Source organism: Schistocerca nitens, chromosome 1 (assembly GCF_023898315.1).
Source record: "Schistocerca nitens isolate TAMUIC-IGC-003100 chromosome 1, iqSchNite1.1, whole genome shotgun sequence".
In the NCBI taxonomy this organism is placed as follows: Eukaryota; Metazoa; Arthropoda; class Insecta; order Orthoptera; family Acrididae; genus Schistocerca; species Schistocerca nitens.
In genome coordinates this window covers 1,011,997,797-1,012,018,576 of record NC_064614.1, presented here as the reverse complement: position 1 = coordinate 1,012,018,576, position 20,780 = coordinate 1,011,997,797, and the positions used below count along the sequence as shown (strand labels likewise).

The following is a 20,780-nucleotide window of genomic DNA, read 5'->3' as shown; positions in this document are numbered from 1 at the left end:
TGAAGTAGTGAAATTAATAAGTAAGATGTTGAAAGTAAAACAGCAACAATGTAGGTCACTTAGAAATGAAATTCATTGGAAATGTAGAACAGCTAAAGACAATATCTTGAAAAGAATAGATTGCTACACACCAGATAGTGGAGATGTCGAGTCACAGACAGGCACAACAGAAAGACTGCTAAACAAGTAAGCTTTCAGTGAAAAGGCCTTCTTCTGAACTAGACGCATCACGATTGTGTGTATGTGAATTGAAATAGTGTGAATGTGGGTGTGTATGTTGTCTAAAATAAAAAAGTCAGTGGAGGAAGTTGACAGTCTCAAACTGGAAATTTGTCGTGGACAGAAAATCGGCATGACATGATCCACTGGTGACTGCTAAAGATCAGGTTTGTTGATTTAAGGCATGAAGGCTGCATACAATGGACCAATGAGACAAATGCCTAATAATAAAGAGTTAAGGGGGTAAAATATAACAGTGCGAGTTTTGCTGAAAACTAGTGGAGGGGAAAGAACCACAGTGCCAAGTCTGAATCAGCAAAACTCAGAAAGTTCACACTAACACTGTGAGAGCTGTTTTTGAAATGAGATACTTTTACAGCAATATTCAGGATGACATCGTGCTAAATGCTGTTTTCAATATATTAAAGCTTAAATGTTATCAAAGTGAGCAACTTGAATATTTGTCACAGATTATTTACACATTAAACCTTCTAACTACCATCAGGCCTCAGAGGCCCATCTGTGATTTTTATTACCTCCTTATTAGTAACTATACATTTTATTTTAATGAAATGTTAGGGCTTTTCCTAATTTGTCTTCTTAGTCATATTTTGGAAAAAATTATAAAAAATTTATCTGTAGCTTTGTGTTAAAGTGTTGGTTCATGTTTCCACCCATAGGGGACTCACAAACTTGTGTTAAAGCAGTTTTTAGACAACCAGATGCCTGTTACATCATTTGCTATTTTTGGCTCGCATTCTTGTTCTGTCAGTGTTTAACAGTTCACTTTCTCATAAACACATGTTGATTCTGGTATGTTATTTTGCTGAGTTCTACAAACTAAAAATGTTATGGAGGAGAGGACTATCAGATACGGAGGTGGCGGGAATTGTTGGAGCAGTCTTCTGGTACTGAAAACCCACCTAGTGAATTTGAATTTTCCAGTGGTGGCGATAATGAGGTAGACACAGCTGAAAACTGGTGATGATCATGAATAATCCCTTTACGAAGAAGAACAACAGTTTAGTGCAAATTCTGTTGAGTGTGACTTGTTTCCTCCTCGTAATGGGAATAAAATATGGACTATAGCCTCACAGGCTGGATTTTCTTGTAGGCGGAGTGAAAAGGGTGTATTGAGAGAAAGCGAGGAAGCTACAATGTATTCGATTAGGAACTGTCTTAATGAAGAGTCTTGTATTTTGTTGTTATTTTGTGTACCCCTCATTGAGAAAGTGTATGTTTGAAATTAACATAGTCACGTTTTGAGGTCACTGCCCATTTCAGTTCAGGCTATCTGGGAAATTGGTTTCAGTGCAATAAGCTAGTGCTGAAAGATGAAAGTTTATTTGGTGAAGGAGAAAGAAACAAGAGGTGTGCGACTTTCAGAGAATTTTGTGAAAATCCTGGTGACTAAACTTGAATGAAAAGTTTGGATATAATGTAAACTGTGATAATTTTTTTGCATTTCTGATTTTTGTCATTCGTTGTCAAAAGACCTGACACTTATCATACGTCAGGGAGAAGTATTTCTACTATTGGACCACGGCCTCTTAGCCCGGAAGTTTTAATTACTGAAGACCTGACACTTGTTAGTACTAATGTGAAAAAATGAAGGTGAACTGCATACTGATTTTATTACACCTTAAATGGGTGAAGTACGGTGTACATTATTTGATTTTAACCAGATGTGATGATACCCTCTTATGTCCTAAGAAGAACGAAGTTATTGCTATCCTAGCTGTATTTATGACCAGCCAACAGTATCACCATCAGAAGTAAAGACGCCTGGAATTATCATGAGTTAGAATGCCACAAAAGGTGACATTGGCACCATGGACCAGAAGGTACAGTGCTGCAGTGTGGAGACAAAAACAGGGCACTGGCCATTTGGCCATTGGTGGTTTCCTCCAACATGATTAATGTTAGTGTAATGAATGACTATGTAATTTGGATAATACCAATACAGAAATGAGATGTTGGGCTTTAATCATCAATTTGGGAAACCAACTAGCAGAGGTAGAGAAGTTATGAATTTATTAGTAGCACTGGATCAAAGAAGGGCAGCAAAATCTCCAGCTAAGAAAAGGAAATGTGCATATTGTTCAGAGTTCAAGAAAAATAGAAAAAGTCAAATTACATAATATAAGTGCACCAAACCTTTGTCTTGGAACACTCTGCTTTTGTCTGTGGACTCTGCGTAAATTTTCAATAAGTATTACACAGGGCATATCAAAAAGAATCATCTGATTTTAAAAAATCATGACTCTTATATTATTTGGGATACGTGTGTGAACAATGTACTGTTGGAAATTCCTGCTAGGTAGCAGCAGTGTACACACATTTCAGTTTTAGTCAAAATGGTGTCGGGACAACAGAAAGCATTTTGTGTTCTACGTTTTGTAGTGCGAGTAAGTAATAACTGTTTAGCGTGACTTTCGTACTAGGTATGGTGTGGATCATCCTGCAGCACTTAGACAATGGCATGAACAATTCCAAGAAACAGTTTGCCAGTCTAAAGGCAAATTGCTGGGCCATCCCCGATTGTCTGACACAGGTGTTGAACGCATCTGCCATGGTTTCTCAAGAAGTTCGCAGAAATCTGTTCACCATGCTGTTCAACAGCTCAACATGCCCCAATGTCCTTCTGACGTGTGTTGCGTCAACCATACAAAATCCAGCTACGGCAAGCTATTCATGAAGGTGACAAACAACATCGTGTGGAGTTATGTAATTTCATTCTTGGCAAGATGAAGAATACATGGTCCATTTTTCTTTGCTGCGAATAATGTTACAGGAAGTGCATATCTCAATATGCTTGAGAACTTTCTTTTCCCACAATTGGAGACTGATCCGAACAACTTCATTTACCGATAGGATGGGGCACCGCCACACTGGCATCTGGAAGTGTGGGAATTTTTAAACCGAAGGATTACTGAAGAATGGATCGGTTGCAGCCTTATGTTACTGGTCTCTAAGGTCACCAGACCTAACTGTATATGATTGTTTCTTGTGGGGGGTTTATAAAAGACTCAGTTTATTTGCCTCCATTGCCACCAACAATGAAGGATTTGAGACATTGCATAACAACAGCTGAGGAAGCTGTAACTCAAGATATGCTCACTGCAGTGTGGGAACAGTTTGAATACTGCATTGACATATGTCGTGCATCTCAAGGGGGGCATATTAAACGCTTACAAAAATATATGAAAAAAGCTTTTTGAGTTGCCTGTTCATCAAAAACCAAAATTCATTGTGTATGTTTATTAGTTTCAGAAATGTAGACATGCCAAATCAGATGATTCTTTTTGATACTCCCTGTATTATAAAAGCAATTGGTGTAGAATGAGCGTAAACTGTTTGTCATTCAAAAGCCACCAGTTAAAGTATAAAAATTGTGGTTTTAAAATGTAAACTTAAAATGAATAAAATTATTTTAAAAGTATTTATACTTCAAATGTGGTTCATGTCGTAAGTAGTCAAAATAGTGTCAATTTATGTCAGTGTAAAGATCACAGGCCTGATGGGCTCGAATGGTGGGTAACATTATACAGATTTTCTGGTAAGCAGAGTGTTAATACCCAAATTGTAAGTGCAGTGTTATTTATATTAGAGAGTCTTGATCTTCTTATACTAATGCAATGTCTCTCATAGCAGGTCTCAGAAAGACTCTGTCATGTTTACAAAATGAATTGCTAGCAGAGTTTTCTGAACTGACATTTGGCAGCAGTTTGGTTCACAATCATCTTGGGCTATTATTACTTCATAAATTTTCTATGGTTTCCTAAAAACAGTACATGTTAATTCTGGGTTTTTTCTTCATCAGTTTTCTCTAGATGTGTTGGTGTTTCACTTCTGAATAGCCTATGCCATCAAGACATTACACTGAAATAACAGAAATATCCAAATTATCTTATTGGAAAAGTTATTAAGAAAAGGATGCATTATAATTTTAATTATAATTATATAAATGATAAGAGTAATTTTCATGGTGAAACTGTATATTCCCTTCATGTCTTCTCTAGAGCTGTTTCACTCAGTTGTTGAAAAAGAAAAGAAAATACTCAGCTGGCATTTTATCTTGATTTAGCAAAAACTGTGTATCACGATCTCTCGCTATCTCTGTATTAATATAATTGTTAAATTTTATTGCTGAAATAGCTCTGTATATAGCACTACATAACCAGTACACTTTCTGTAGTTACCAGGGTCACCCTTGTGTGCAGATACACTGTCTGCCCACATTCTTTCACCCTGGGAGAGAAATTGGACCGCACAGACTTTTCCTTCCATCTTAAAGGAAAGATGTGGAGGTTTGGTTAGGTGCATACATATGTTTGAAGGCAGAAAAACCGGATATAATTCTCTCTCCCTCTCTCCCTCCTCCTCCTCCTCCTCCTCCCCCCGTGTGTGTGTGTGGGGGAGGGGGGGCGGGGGCAGTTCAGTAGACCATTAAGTTGAGTGCTAAAGTATGAAAGTATATGTATACTGCCCTGGAGGTGTAATACTTTTCTGTGAAGTTAACTGATGACTCACGATGGTGATACAAATATTTCTTAGTCATTGTATCAAATATTTACATGTATTATTACTAAAACATTTTGCAGTATGACCTTAGTATTAAACAGTGCAGATGAGTGTGAAGATGGTATGCATGTATTAGACAACAGTGAAACCAGTAGCAGCAAAATATCAGAATTGCTGTCAGAATCTCCGAACTTTCCAGAATGCTGTATTTTCGCAAACATTCTGGCACAAATCACCTGTGGTCTTCAGCGCTGTTCCGTTGTTCACCACCACCATTAACAGCTACTATTAAATCAATATTTTGTAAATTTGCAGAGAGACAGACTGGTAGGCGAGTACTTCTCTTCAGGAGGTGAAATTCTAATACTGCCAATAGACACAGTTAAAAATGGGGAAGAAAGAAGGAAAGAAAGAAAACCTATTCGTTGCTTTCAGAACTATTAGTTCTTTTTTCAGGCAGGAAAGAGGGATGCATTGGGGAAGCCTAGAAAAGGAGGAGCATGCCATGCAGGCCGCAGGATGGGAGGGAACCAGCTGCTGTGGGAATGAAGTACATTCTATTGCTTCTACTTTCATAATAATCTGGCAGATTATTTGCTGCTGAGCAATGCTGGCCCTGAGGTGCAGTGGAGGAACTGTGTGAGAGATTATTTGCTACTGAACAATTCTTGATTTTGTCAGTAAGGTTCAGTGCAGGGGAACAGCCACTGCAGTTCTGCATCTATCTGTTCCACAGCGTACTCAACAATATAAGGTTTACCCATGTCCTCCTTGTGAGCGAGTTCCTGTCTTTGGAACTGAATGGCGTGTCCCTCCTTTTTAGTCTTCCCCAACGTATACCTCTTTTCTACCTGAGAGTGGAACTAATAGTTTCGAAATGTAGGAACAGTTTCTTTTCCACAATTTTAATTGTATGTATTGGCAGTACTAAAATTGCATCTTGTGAAAGTACTGGCCAACATTCTGTCTTAAGAGATGTTCCTCCTCACCTGGTGGCTCATTGTTCATTTGTGAGTAGGCAGTTGACAAATATTTCTCAGTTTTTGTAGTACTAGTTCTATTTTCATGTTGCAAGTCTTGACTACTTTTTTTTCCTTTTTTTCCTTTTAAATACCTTGCTCATGTGGTGTTGGGGTTTAGCCTGTAGTTGTGCCTGCCTGTCATAAGAGACAACTGAAAGAATTACTATTCTTAGGTGAGATTTTACACAGGTGGCTTACCATTAATCAGGACAGCCCTTACTTGTTATTGGCTGTCCTCAGATACTTGTGGTCCCGTGCTGGGATTTGATTTCCACTTTTCTAAATTTTTCAGAAGTGTGGACCATTTGAGAAAGGGTGCCTTACATGGTACTTAACCTTTCCGCTGTGCATGAGCATCCTACGCACCTCTCATCCAAATGGTTTTATGTACACATCTGAAATACTGCATGGTATCAGATCTATGGTGGTGGGACACGTGTACCATCTTGGTTGAATCCATCTGGCAATGCAGGGACCACACTGCAGATGCTTGAACTGCAAACTCCCCAGGTATTCTGAGGAACAAGTGCAACCCACTCCCTCTCCCTTGCCCCATGGGTTTTGTTGCTCTTGAAGAGGGGTAGATAACAAGAAGATGCTGAGGGCATTGAGATTTAGGGGAGAAATGAAGGGACCATCTCTTGTGACAGTGTGTGCCAAAAAGGGGGGCCTCAGCTTTGTTCTACTTACACACTACTGTACACAAGAATATTATTATTATTATTATTATTATTATTGTACTCTTGAAGGTAACAGCTCCTCTAGTTTCTATGAGTCTTAAGTTTTTCACCCCATTTTAGACAAAAGGAACAGAGTTACCCATCTTAATTTGGATTTACCTGACTATGACATGGTTTTTTTTCCCAAAATCATTGTTAAAAAAAAATACATGGTAGTCTTGTATCCACAGATAGAGCTGTGGTTGCAGAGGTCAACAATTTTCCATTGTGTAATAGCTTAATTTTGGTGTTGTTTTACATTTGGCGAGGAAGCTTTGGTAGTTGAAGTCATTTGCAGATTTAATTTGATTATTTCAGAATGATGGAATTGGGTACAGTGGCACCAGCATGGCTGAAGTTGAGGTGGGTAGTGGTGAGATGGCGACAAATTTTGTTGAACTGCTGACAATGGGAATGCATCCCACACGCTTTGCTCATTATGAACATTTACCATGTTTAAGTTGCAGTTCTTCTAAATGTAAATGTAATCAGTTCTGAATGGACATTATAAATGGATAAATGCAAAGACAATATACATTTCTACTGGAGACAAATTATCATAATAAATTTATACAGGAGACAATTTATTTCTAATGCAAATATGTTCACACACAACAATCTAAGCCCAGAACAATAAATGAAACGCTAGGTTCAATAATGGTGCTAAAGTAGCTGCTGCTTGACAGCAGTGTTGATTCTCAAGGTTGGCAACCAAAGGTGAAGTCCACTATTGACCGAAGAGGTCAGATTTTTGCCAGTTCAGGACTAAGAACCCAAGAAGATAACATATTGTTGTTATTTAGTTAGTTTGTTGCACTAAGAATAGTAAATGTAGCGATTGATAAGGGGTGTATGTCACAGCCTTGACTTGAGAAACGTAGATCTAAAAGTTTGGACTTCATAATTGGTTCATGCAAACAATATAAAACTGTTTTAAGTTAATGGTTACTCTGGTGCACAGGCCACGAATAACTGTGTAGCAGGAAGAAAAATTGATATAACAGGAGTGAGTGTTTGTAGGTGTCATCAGATAAACGACAAATAGCCAGTTTGAAACGGCAAATGTTCAGGGCATCAAATTGAGAAAGGTCTCATAAATTGAAGCAGCAAGTTGTTCAGTATGTGGGTGAGAAACACAATTAATGCTCCTTGATTACTTGAGAAATTATACAAATGAAGCTGTTGGAGATAAAGAGTTGTTCTCCAACTCCTTGCATTGTGAAATACCAAGAAGGTAAGAGCTGGTGGTTGACTCTGATAAAGGGGGCATGGCTTATGTTGTTACACAGAACAACATTGCCTCAGCGACTTCTGTGGCTTTTAACGGAAAACTACTTGTGTGTCAGCATTTCTCGGTATAAGAAAACACAACTGATAACAATGGATGGTGTTAATTCTTCTTGTGCAGATCTTAACATACTTTATATCAGTAACAAAACAGTGGAAACTCCAGGTTGGAATATCAACAAAGTAGGAAAAGATAAATTGCTACTTACCGTGAAGATGACACATTAAGTTGTAGACAGGCACAATTAAGACACTTACACATAAGCTTTCGATCACAGCCTTCGTCAGAAAAAGAAAGAGAAGTACGCGCCATTCATTCACACAAGCAAGCTGCTGCAGTTGACAGTCAAGTATGTGTGAGGTGTGCTTGCTTGTGTGAATGACTGGTCTATGTTTCTCTTTCTTTCCTTGTTAATTGTGCCGGTCTGCAATCTAACGTGTCATCTTTATGGTAAGTAGCAATCTATCTTTTGCTACATTGTTTATATCAGTTACACAGTTTGTTAATTTGATACATTAAAATTGAAAATTTCCCAAGGAGCCTCTTCAGAAAAGGGAATCATTTTATATTTGTGATAGTCTTATTGTCAGTTAAATACAGTATATCCTCCATTGGTGTCAGTGTTAGGGCAAAGACAGAGGGATGTGCCACCTGCCGCACATAATTATCGCAGAGGCTTTATTCCCCCACCCTCTACTGTATTTTAGTTCCTCTGATTGTGCTAACATTTCTAGTTACCTTGAGTTTCCCTTTAATCATCTCATTTAAAGTGCTCTTCTGCAAATTTTAGTCTGGATGACATTGAGGCCTAGGAGCAGACAGTTCTTGCATCCTCATTTCACATCATTATTTTACATGAACATCTTGAGGATGGAAGGACTGATAGCCTTTTAAATAAACAACAATAGGTTGAAATTGTTATTATTATTATTTTCTTTTTTATAAAAACAATTACTCAGTAAGGTATTATTTATTTGGTTTTTGAGAAATTATTGTTTACTGCATACTTTTTCAGATCGAAAATACGAAACTGTCATACTACCTGTATTTGGAATTCCTGTACCTTTTCATATCTCAACAATCAAGAATATTTCACAGTCAGTTGAAGGAGACTACACGTACCTGCGAATAAATTTTTTCCATCCTGGTGCAACTATGGGCCGTAATGAGGGTGGCACTTACCCACAACCTGATGCTACATTTGTGAAAGAAGTGTAAGTTTTTGTAATTACTTATTTGTGATCAACATAAGTACTCAAGTTTCCCAGTCCAGAAACAATCTTCTGCAGATTCCAATGGGAATTTGTATCAATTTTCTTTTTCACTTGTTTCTTGAGAAATATAGAAAATTCACTAGCTCTACTATTGGTACAGCAACCGATATTAACTATTTGGGAGTAATACTACATAGAAAGTAATATACATTTTTTGTTTTTGTATTGCAGGACATACCGTAGCACCAATGTCAAAGAAGCTGGAGAGCTGTCAGCACCATCTTCGAATCTCAGCACTGCTTTTAGGTTAATAAAAGAAGTTCAGAAAAAGTTCAAAAATCGTGAGGCTGAAGAACGTGAGAAGGAAGACCTTGTAAAGCAGGATACACTTATTCTGTCCCAGAATAAGGGCAATCCGAAACTGAAGGACTTGTACATACGACCCAACATTGTTGCTAAAAGAATGACAGGTATTACAATTGTTTAGTTACTTATTAACAGCCAGTGATCCATGACTTATTGAATTCATTGTTCACAACTTGTGTGCCTAATCGATTTTAATCTTGCTTATGTCATGATGTAGATAATATTATGTTGTTTAACTTACAAAGTGTTTTGAGTCGTTGATAGGGACATAAACAAGCTTGAGACCATTGCTATCTTTCTTATATAAATCCTCCTTCAGAGCTATAGATTTTACACACACTCACGCACGTGCGCGCGTGCGCGCGCACACACAAACACACACACACACACACACCTGATGGCTGGGATGGAGAAGCAACAGGTGTACGAGATAGACATGTGGTGCCGCTTAGCTCATTCTAGCCCCAAGTAAGGAGAATTGTGGGCAGCACCTTATGATGTGGTACATGAATTGGAAGGAGGAGATCAGACAGATACAGAGGGAGACTGGAGGAGAAGATGTGAAGCTAGGGTCATGGGGCGGGCAGAGTTGGAGATGGATGTGCAGCAGTGGCTCAAGGGGGATTAAAGGATTTAGGGTTGCATTGCAAGGATAGCCCTCATCTTTGTAACTCAGTGAGGCTGTTGTAGTTAGAAGGATCCAAATGTCACAGATGTGAAACAATCACTGTAATAAAGCTAGTGGGCTCGGCAGGAGTTTCTGACACTGGGTGTTCAACTCTACTCTTGGTCACAGTTTGACAGTGACCATTCATTTGTTGTGGGTGATAGCTGGTTTGTTGTCATATCCACATAAAATACTGTACAGAAATTAAAGTGGAGTGGGTATATGATATAATCGCATTTACAGATGGCTCGGCCTGTGATATATGATGAGATAATCCTGTGACAAGGCTGGAGTAAGATGTGCTGGTTGTATGGAAGTTGTGGCTATAAAATAACAGGACTGATGCTGTCACAGAGTAAGTGCACATGCACCAAAGATGAATGGGATGACCAGTAGGTGTGAAGCATGAAGTTGACTCAGTGGAATGTGGCATATCTGGTGTCTGTAGACAGATCAATGTTGCCATGGCCTTTGTTTGTGTAAGAGCTGCTATTTTGTTTTGCTGCAAAATAAATGTAATAATAGAGCAAGGAATTGTCACGAAGTTTCACATGAAACTAGGAAGAACAGCTACTGAATCCTGTCTTCTATGAAAGGAAGTGTATGCTAAAGATGCTTTATCGTGTACGTCAGTTTTTGAATGGTTCAGGCATTTCCAAGACATTGAAGCTGATGATATCCAGGTCACCCTGCAACATTGAATACTAGTGCAAATATTGAAAAGTAGGTATGATTCAATCTGGCCTTTGGTTGAGTAAGTTGATTGCCGAATTTGTAGAAATTGACAAAGAGTGTGTAAGGCAGATTTTACATAGCCAATTTAATATGTGGAAAGTGTGTGAGAAACAAGTGCTAAAAATTCTCATCAAACAAAAAGAAGCTCATGAAAATGCTTGTACTGACACTTTAAGTACCATTGAAAATGATCCTGATTTCTTGGAAAGGGTGATAACGTGACCAATCTTGGTTATTATCTTATGACCCAGGAACTGTGTGTCAGCCCATGCCTTGAAAGAGCCCAACTTCACCTAGAGTGAAAAAAGCTCGAATGACCAAATCAAGATTCAAGGGGATGATGATATTTTTTTTAAAGAATACATGGAATTGTGTATCTTCACTGGGTTCCTGAAAGTCAGCCTGTTTAACAACACTACTACCCTGAGGTTCTTGCTAACTCTGTGAGAAAATAAGACCTGAATTGTGGAAGAACAAGTCATGGGTTCTGCATCAAAACAATGCGCAGGCTGATATAACATTGTCTGTTATAAGTTTCCAGCTGAAACCTCGACAGGAAGAGAGCAGTTGAAATAAGATGAACAACGAAGGTCACCGACATAATGGAAAGAGTGAATACATTGAAATGGCAGTGGACTGGTCATGTCCCTTGAACAAAAGATGGTTCATGGTCCAAACAAGATCTAGCCTGGAGCCCAATTTACCAAAAAAGACCTAGAGGAAGACTAACAGACAGATGGGACAGACATACATATAATTTCAGAAATACATATTTCACTTGGAAAAAAAAATACATTTTTATAAAATTTATAGATTAAACTGATTAAATACTTTATTTGTTTTCACAGTATTATTCCTGGGAATGTGGTACATTCTTCTTGCTTGTATTACTGGGTTTCCTTCACAAAGAACATCTTTTATAGACACCCATAATGTGTCAGATTTAATAGGGTAAACGTAAGATAATGATGGTCCAGTTGGGTGAAGGAAAGTAACTTCATCAAGACCTTTGTCTTTTGTTAAAAACTAAGCTAGCTGATATTTCTTGTTGTAGATGGCAATAACATAATGCATGAATAACTCTCAATGTCAGTTTTTCTGGCTATTTTGTGACTGTTTCAACAGTGGATTCTGTTTTATGTGATAAAGTCTTCACCAATATTTTTCATGTACTTAATGCTTTAGTCCCTCTGTTGGTAACAGGTTAACTAAAGTTCTTTTCTAGAAATCTTTCGTGTTCAGTGTACTCTTCTTGTGTCGAAAATTCAAAGTGTATGGATGTAAGGTTTTTAACAGCCCAATCAAAAAGTAGTTGTGGAGTAAGGAAATTAGCTGTCATACAATGTCTGAAGCATTGTTTCTGTTGCCGATGTCTTTAACAGTGCCACTGACACCATCACAAGGTCCTTCACCATGAACAGGGGCAAAAAAAATACCATTCATCTTTGTGGAAACATAAGTGTATGATATTTTACTGTTCTGCACTATCATCTGAAACGTAGTATATCTTCCGTATATCTGTTAGAAATTTGGTTTTTAAAAATTGAATTGCCATTTTTTGAAGATTGTACACTGCTGTGGTGTTACGGTGTAAAAATGACATAGCTCATATGCTCTGTTTTCTTCTCTCCCGTGTAACACACTACAAAGTGGTGCACTACTGCTTGATAACTTGACCAATGATAACTCTGAGCCTCATCTTGGATTATGAAAGTATAATTCTCAGAGAAGGTACATATAACAACACATTCACCCTCATTCGAGTTTTCCTTGACTATTTAAAAAAGAGCTCTGCTGCTTAGCCTGAAAATCATGCAGTACCAGTGTGATCAAATTTTCAGAAAATAATTCAATAAACTCTGATCAGGCGGTCTTCATTGTTTCTAAGTTACATTTGTTTACTGAAACCTACTGTCAAAAAAGGGATATTTTCTACCATATTATTATCAAATCCATGTTATAGTGTACTTTTTGTTGGGTCACTGTCAGATTGCAATTGTATTTAAAAACTTATATTTTTAGTAGTTCTAATGAAATAATCACCTATCATAGTCAGTAGTTACATTTTAAACATTACAGATCAGTTTATAAAAAAAATGAAAATTTGTTTGTGGGTAAGTTACATTATATTTCTGCATACACCTATAAATTGTACAAAATGTTATTTTTGTAGTGGAATACTTATTTTTGAAATTATATAAAGTTACATTTTTGATGATTTTTTTTACATATCACATTACTGTATTTTCAAACTGGACCAAGTATCTATTTTAATGAAATTGGTTATTTAATATAGGCTACCTCTGTTCTAAGTTCCATCAAAATCTGAATGGTTAGTTAAAATTTGTACTAAAATCGTGTTGATTTGACATGGAGTGTCCTCAGTGTGAAGAACTCCCCTTGTATTTGGTTAGCATATACTCACTGGTGCCACATGTCTGTCACGTGTGTGTGCTTACTCTCCCTCCCAGCCATCAGCAACCCTCTCCTAACCCATCCCCCAGTCCACTTCCTCCCCCCCCCCCCTTCCCTCTTCATGCTTTACAGCAGGCTTCCTTTTTCTCACTTCGTAAGTATGGATTAATGGAGTGTCATGTCTGCTTCCGTTCAAAAGAGAACTCTGTAATCCTACAGAAATCATACTGAGAGAAGTGTAACGAAGAAGTTTTTGAATCCTGTTGACATGTTTTATTCAAAGTATTTGAGAAACAGTATTGTAGGTGAGAAAAATTAAATATAAAATTCATCATGTTCTGTTTGATGGTTAAAAGAACATAGACAAGGTTTATAAAAATGTTATGATGAACTAAACCATGGCTCTGTATTTGTGGTATGTATATAAAAAATAAAGTTTTTAGGTTTTCTTATGGAAGGGGGAAATGATGAAAAGGTTAAATTAGAAGAAAAGTGATAAACCCGATAAATTTGTTTGCATAGTAATTTATTTCTGAAGAGTGCATGGTAGTTTGAAAGATTATTTAATTTAATAGTGTGCAGCCCACACTCCATTGTATTGATCATGTGTCATACATTTCATGTGTGCCCCATTTAATAACAAGAACTTGAATGCCGAGAGAACAAATTGTTGAAGACATGCTTTTCTACACATCATGATATGCTCTTTTTCTATTTATAAAACTATGCCCTCTATGTGGCAATAACAAATGGTTACATTGTAGATCAGGGTTTTATACAAGTGAACCAGGAATGACAATCACAGTTTGGAAGAGAAGATTGTCACTGTAAATTCTACTAGTAAAATGCTTGTAATATATGTCATCTTCCCATTCATTACTGTTTGTTGTGAATAGTCTACACAAGAGAAATTATTCGTGATCACTGGACCTTGCATCTTATTTTATTAAATCATGATGTCATGTTGAATGTCAGTCTCATTCAATCTTAAATGTGTGTGTACATACCCTACACTAATGTCTCTTAGAGGTAGTGGAATAAATCAGCAGGAGAGATTCCATAGAGTTTGTGAGAATAAGGGCATGCAGTCACAGATAGAAGCTTTGCATTGTTTAAGGTTCTTCTTTTGCTTTTGTTTCTTCTCCCTTAACTTATCCTGTATCTTCACAGAGTCGAAATGTTGATCTGGATTTGACCATGTCAGCAAGAAAGCCAATATTATCAGAGTCTATTGACAAATGTGAATTAAGAACATGCAGTTCTACACCCATTTTATTCTACACCTGTCAACATCTGTTAAAATGTCGTAATTGTAAACTTGTACTTATGTATGTGGTGGTGGTGGTGGTGGTGGTGGTAATAATGATGATGTTGTGTCTTTTGTAACATAAAAGTGGGTGGGCAATATATTAGGTTAAAAATCTTCTCTCCAGGTTCATTAGAGGCTCATGTGAATGGCTTCAGATACACTTCCGTTCGTGGTGATAAGGTGGATATCTTGTATAACAACATTAAGAATGCCTTCTTTCAACCCTGTGACGGTGAAATGATCATCTTACTCCACTTTCATCTCAAGGTACAGTATCAGTAAATTACAATAATCTCTCTCTATTGTAGCCAGTTACATTTGGAAATGGTAGATATTTATTTAACATTTCAGCCTACTTAAGATTTTTGCTGATCTCATCATGGACATGAATTAAACATCCTTTTGTAATTCATTCAGGTTTGGTTAGGAAAGCTCTGGCCTAAAGTAAATCATATAGGAGTAGAGGAGATAACACACTGAATAGCAGATGCTTGTGGTTGTTGCCATGCACACAAAAAGGAATGAAAACTTTACCAGCTTTCAGATTAATTCTTTAATGACATAGAGCGCACCTCGCTCTCCCCCCCCCCCTCCCAACCCCCCCCCCCACCCCACACACACACACACATGAGAGGAATGTAAAAGAGAAACTTTTTCATGGCCTACTTTCAAAGTACCGTATTTACCTGATTATATGACAAGGTTTTTTCCCAAATGGTCATTCAAAAAATGCAGGGTTGTCTTACATTAGCAGATAAAACTATTGCTGCTATGGTTAACATTGTTACATTTTTTATTTGAATGTATTGGGGTTTTTCTTATATTTACATACGAAGGTCACATGCAGATTTATTTTAAAGAATTCGGAAGGATAGGGCAAGGCAAATGATACTCGTGTTCACACAAGCTCAGTATTTCTCAATATGCTGAAGCACTCAGTACAGTATCGACGTTGCTTGAACAAGCATGTGACATTTGACTTGTGTGGCATGAGTGCAAGAGATATACGAGAAACTATGAGCTAGGCTCTACAACAATCTATTGCTCTGCTTAAAATTTGGCAATTTTGTGAGACACAGGAGGAAATAGTACTAAATTCTATCATCTTACAAACTCTTGTTGTGTTGGAATAAATTTGCAGTAAAAGTTCTCATATATGTATGGATACCGTGTGCAAACATTAATGCTGCTTTTTAAGTAAAGAAATGTTGTCTCTCAAAAACCATTACTTGATTCTGAACTCAGATAAACACTTCATTTGATTATGAGAGATTATAATGATTTACTAAGTGGCTTGCAAATGAGAAATTTGGTCACTGTTCACATCTTGCAATAACGGGTAAAAACATTACCTACCGTTAATCAGCTTTAGAACATGAGGGTGACATTAAAATGAAACAAGAAGGAAAATTAATACAGAATGAAATGTGTAACAAACGAAATAAACCATATTAGACTGATTGTAATTTTTGTGACGGGAATAAATTACAGTGGCAAGATCCGTCATGGAGATAAGGATCAACAGATGTCAGTAGATCAAAGGACGAGCGAACGTTCAAAAATTAGACTGAATCGTGAGTGTAATTTTTTATTTATGTATTAGTTGCTATTGTTACATATGACTTGCGCTCTAGAAGATATTGCAGTCTGTGTTTTGCACTTGGTTAAGCACAGCACTGGGGAAGGGTTGGAGGGGGAATAGTGATATCAGCTAGGCTGAGAACCAGTTGAGTTGAGAGAGGGAATAGTGAGAGGGCAGCAAATTTGGCTATTTAAGAACATCTATCACGTTTAAACTACAATTTGCCCGAGTCCATTTGTAGTCTGATTTGAATCGACTTTGAAATTTGACAAACACTCAACAAAATAGTATTCATTTCTGCAGTAGGCTGTAAAGTGTAGTTGGGGTCACTGATGTACTTAAGTGTTTCATGCTAATTTGTTGTCAACAATCACCATGATGCATGACGGGAACAAAAGGGGTGTATCAACAGCTGGTTCTGTGCAGCCAATGAGAGAGCAATGGACAGATGATAAGTTTGAAAGCAAGGGACATTGCAGTGTCCTCACATCAGTGCAGAAGCGAAATCCTATATACATATATATTAGGATAAAAAAGGCTGTGTCCTCAGGTCCCTTGTTAACCACAACCTCAAAAATCGTAACATATTTGGAAGAAACAACCAAATAGTGCAACAATAAAATATAAATTTCACAATTGTGTTGTTAGGATGGTTAAAACTAATGATACCACAGACAACAGGGTTCGTAAGTGAAAAATGTAGAAAAGAAAATGGCCGGCAAATTAATGTGAATCATTTCTTTTAATTTATTTTATGTCTCCTTGCATTATCAAAAAGTAGACAGTCAATAATTGGTATAAATTTAGAACAAGTATAGTGTTAACTTTTTAGCCAGATGCTGTATGTCAATAAAACAGTTTGTAATTTTTATTTGTCAGAATATGTTAAAAATAAATTCTTCTCAAGAAACCTCTTAAAAAAGGTGGTTTGTCATCTTATAATGAGGGTTGTCTTATGCTTGGGTAAATAGGGTGGTCATCTTTGGCTTAATGTAACAATTGTAGCAGTTTTTGCACATTATTGGTAGTCCACTGGCTGTAGGATGTTCAGTGGTTTCTGTAATTAATATGCTTCTCATCAGTGCAATTAAAATGTTACTCTTTCAGTTGGAATTAAGTAGTGGTGATGCCATCGATTAACAAGAAGTGGCTCACAAGTAGTGAATGGTTTGTCAGTTTTTTAGAGTGAGGGAACCCCACTATAAATTGTTCCATCTTTGGATTGTTAACTTATAACGTTTTTTTGTCAAGAGCCTAAAAATATTATAGGTGAACATTACACTTGACATTCTAGTTACTGGAATGTACTACTTTCATACAAATGAATGAGACTTTTTGCATTACTAAAGAACCTTTGTTTTGGTATGCAGGTTATGTGTCTATTCCCTTTTGGTATTAAACTAGCTCCCTATGATTAAGAAAAATTTGTCAAAATCAACCAGCTCGGTGGCAGTGGGTGTATAATAATTACAGATGTTTTCTTGCACACCACCAGAACGTAAGAACAGTCTGCATAGCATCACAAAAAACTAAATCGGAAATCTTGTGAGCAGCAGAAGGAACTAGTGGAGGCACATGTTGACTCAAATGGATTTTGTTTGTAGACAATCTCAGTTTATTCAACATATTTTAAAAGTATACAAATTTTCAGCTCCAGCATCACTTCATTTGTGACAGGCCATGTACACATTATTTTTTGGTGTAATGCAAGTTCGTCTCAGTACTACTAAGCTGTTCCTGAACCTAGCTGATCAATATTGATGTATTTTGTCTCAATATAAGGACATAAATAAAGATGAAAAGCAATTGCACTCCAAATATGGTACATTAAGTAGTTCCTGGTAATGTGGTCAATCTCGTTTCTTATGAGTCAGGATAGTACATTATTGTTTCTGTGTAGCGACACTCCACCAAACTTTTGCTATCCTCTACAGACTCCTTACAATCTTTGGTACATTTACACCAAATTAATGAGATTGCTTTGCTCAAAATATGTGCTCAAAATTTGTTCACAGGAACCCTATTTATTATTCCTGCACCCCTCATCTGAATTTAATTGGGAAAACCTTACTGTGTGGTTCAGTGTGAAATCTCCTCATCCGTGAACATCACAATGGGTTGTAGAGTTTGGACGTAGATGATATAACATAGATGGGATGATATGGAATTTCCTTGTGCTTTTAGTCTTGCTTGGTCAATCATTTCAAAACACGTAGAAACAAAAGAGAGCAGTCGTAATACAACCATAAAAAAACAAAGAAATCCACACATTTGTGAAGTTATCATGTTACTGACCACTGTTCTAAATGAATATGGCGACGTACAGGGACTTGCGGTCAAACATAGTTTTAAGCAAAATGTTCCCATTTTCTTGATTTTTGTTTGCACTTAATGCACTATAATATTTTGAAAATACTATAGAATCTAAATGTAAAGGAAGATTATAGGTAACTATTTTATCATGTAACCACAAACATTTTCCTTTTCATCATTGTATAATGTCATACATGCAATGCTGTTGACAAACTTGCCATATTTGAATGTCCATAGTACGTGTGAGGTATCATTACTACTCTATCACATAGTCAATGCCTGTAAGGAATTTTTATGATTGATTTAGTGCTAAGTTCTATCCAGTGCCAGATTAGGGTGTGGGATGATAATTGATTTACATTTAAAGCATGTTAAGGGAGCTTTGTGATGCTTTCCTGGAAAATGGTCATCTGTTCAGTTGTTCTCTCTAGTTGGTAGTTGCCTGTTACCAACATATTCTTAGCTTAAACAGACCAATTCACATAGATGAACTATGGTATAAAAACTGAAGATTGCTTAGTAATTAGGATGTCATATTTTATCTTATCCAAGCAGCTCATTCATTTGTCTGTGGATCATAATTATGATGGGCATGGCTATTTTACAAACAGATTACATAGTTAAGAAACAATTTACTTTACATGTTTTAACTTGTTATTGATATTGTGACTACATAAGCTCTCCCAGCTTACTTGTTTGTAGTATTTTTCTAAGGAATTTTAATACTTGATCCTAAAATTAGCTTCACATAATTTATCAGTAGTCTACGTTGCTACTTTCTTCAGATATGGAGACTGTTGCCAAGCCTTGCCGAAGTAGATGTCACCACTAGACACAGCAATGTTATATAGGCTGCAGAAAATGGATGTGCACTTTAAGCTGCCATTTCTGCCACGTTTAATGTAAACATTAAGTGGCACTTTGTGCTAACTGCTAGCAAGAAAGAATTATCATTTTCCAAAATTACCAAGATTTATATAGACAGCCAAGATAAAGTGCATTCTGTTTTGATGCACGTTAATGCAAGGATCCATGACTTCCATAAATTAAAACCCATATTTCTGTTAATCAGATTGCTATAATCTATGGACCTCTTCTCCTATTGCATGCTGTGCTTCTTAGTCAAAGAGTGCTCACCACCAAAGATTTCTCAGTTTGTTGTAACGTTGTGTTATGGTGTTCTACACACCTTTTTAACATTCTAGTCTGCTTCAGCTTCGCCTCGGTGACATAGTACTTGTGTAAGTAGCATGTCACTGAGCTTCCAGGAATACTCTAGTATTGAAATTTCATGACAGGTTCAAACTGTGTGCTTGACTTGGGCTTCACGCTGGGACTTCTGCCTTTTGTGGGCAAGTGATCTAACAGCTATTATTCAAACGCGATGCACAACCTTTCCTCGCAGTCTTTCTTTCGGCACTATGTAATCCCCTACCTTTGAACTTCGCAGAAGTCCTCCTGCATACCTTGTGGGACTAGCTCTCCTGCAGAGTGAAAATTCATTCTGGAAACCATCCCCCCCAGGGTGTGACTTAAGTTACGTCTCCACAGTATTCTTTCTTCTGGGTGTGCTGGTTCCACAAGGTATGTGGGAGAACTTCTTTGAAGTTTGGAAACAGGTGATACGAGGTACTGGTGGAAATACAGTTGTGAGGGCAGGTTGTTCATGGAGAGCTCTGTCAGTAGAGCACTTTCTCACACAAAAAAACAAAGATACCAGGTTCAAGTCATGGGCCAGCACAAAATTGTAATCTGCTAGAGTGAAAATTCATTCTGGATACTGCAGTGTTAGTTGCCCGGTGAAATTCAATACCTCTGGAATCGTTCTAAACCCCAAAGCTCAACAGATACGCTCCTCTACTCTGCTGAAACATTATTATAAGAGTTCCATCATAATCATGGTGCTGAAATGGAGACCATTAAAACATTCCAAGAAATGATTAAGAACATCTAATCCATGTGCCCTAAACATGACTGCATTGTCAGTGTATCTGAAGTCACAAATTGTCTTTATATTTCTGCCAAAACAACTGCTCTTGTTAAGCCACCGCACAGAGTGTTTTCTCAAAGTGACCAGTTAGTAGAGAAAAGTTCCTACCTGGTGTTATCATATGATGGCACTATGTATACACATAGGGTGATTTGTTATGTCTGGTAAAACAGCAAGGAAAAAGTCTATGTTTCCTAAACAAATCACCTTATTTTTTGACATAGTCTCCTTTGAGGCATATACACTTTGGTCCAGCAGTCCTCCAGCTTTTTCATCCCATCGGAAAAAGAGATTCTGTCACACACTGCAAAATACTGGTTGACTGTGCAGTGTTACATGGCTTTATGCTTAATTACAGACTTACTATTTTATCAGTTGATTTGTTTTCACCACGTAACGCCCACTGTTTACGTCCTT

General features: G+C 37.2%; 1 protein-coding gene across 2 annotated transcripts in view; it reads left to right on the top strand.

The window, feature by feature from the left end:
* The window catches only part of LOC126195743 (FACT complex subunit spt16), a 136,945-nt gene that overhangs the window by 61,409 nt on the left and 54,756 nt on the right, over positions 1–20,780 (top strand). For both annotated transcript variants that reach the window (XM_049934373.1, XM_049934380.1), the window contains exons 11-13: positions 8,788–8,986; positions 9,218–9,456; positions 14,603–14,745. In XM_049934373.1, coding sequence (XP_049790330.1) covers positions 8,788–8,986; positions 9,218–9,456; positions 14,603–14,745 — 581 coding nt within the window. The remainder of the gene's footprint in view (positions 1–8,787; positions 8,987–9,217; positions 9,457–14,602; positions 14,746–20,780) is intronic.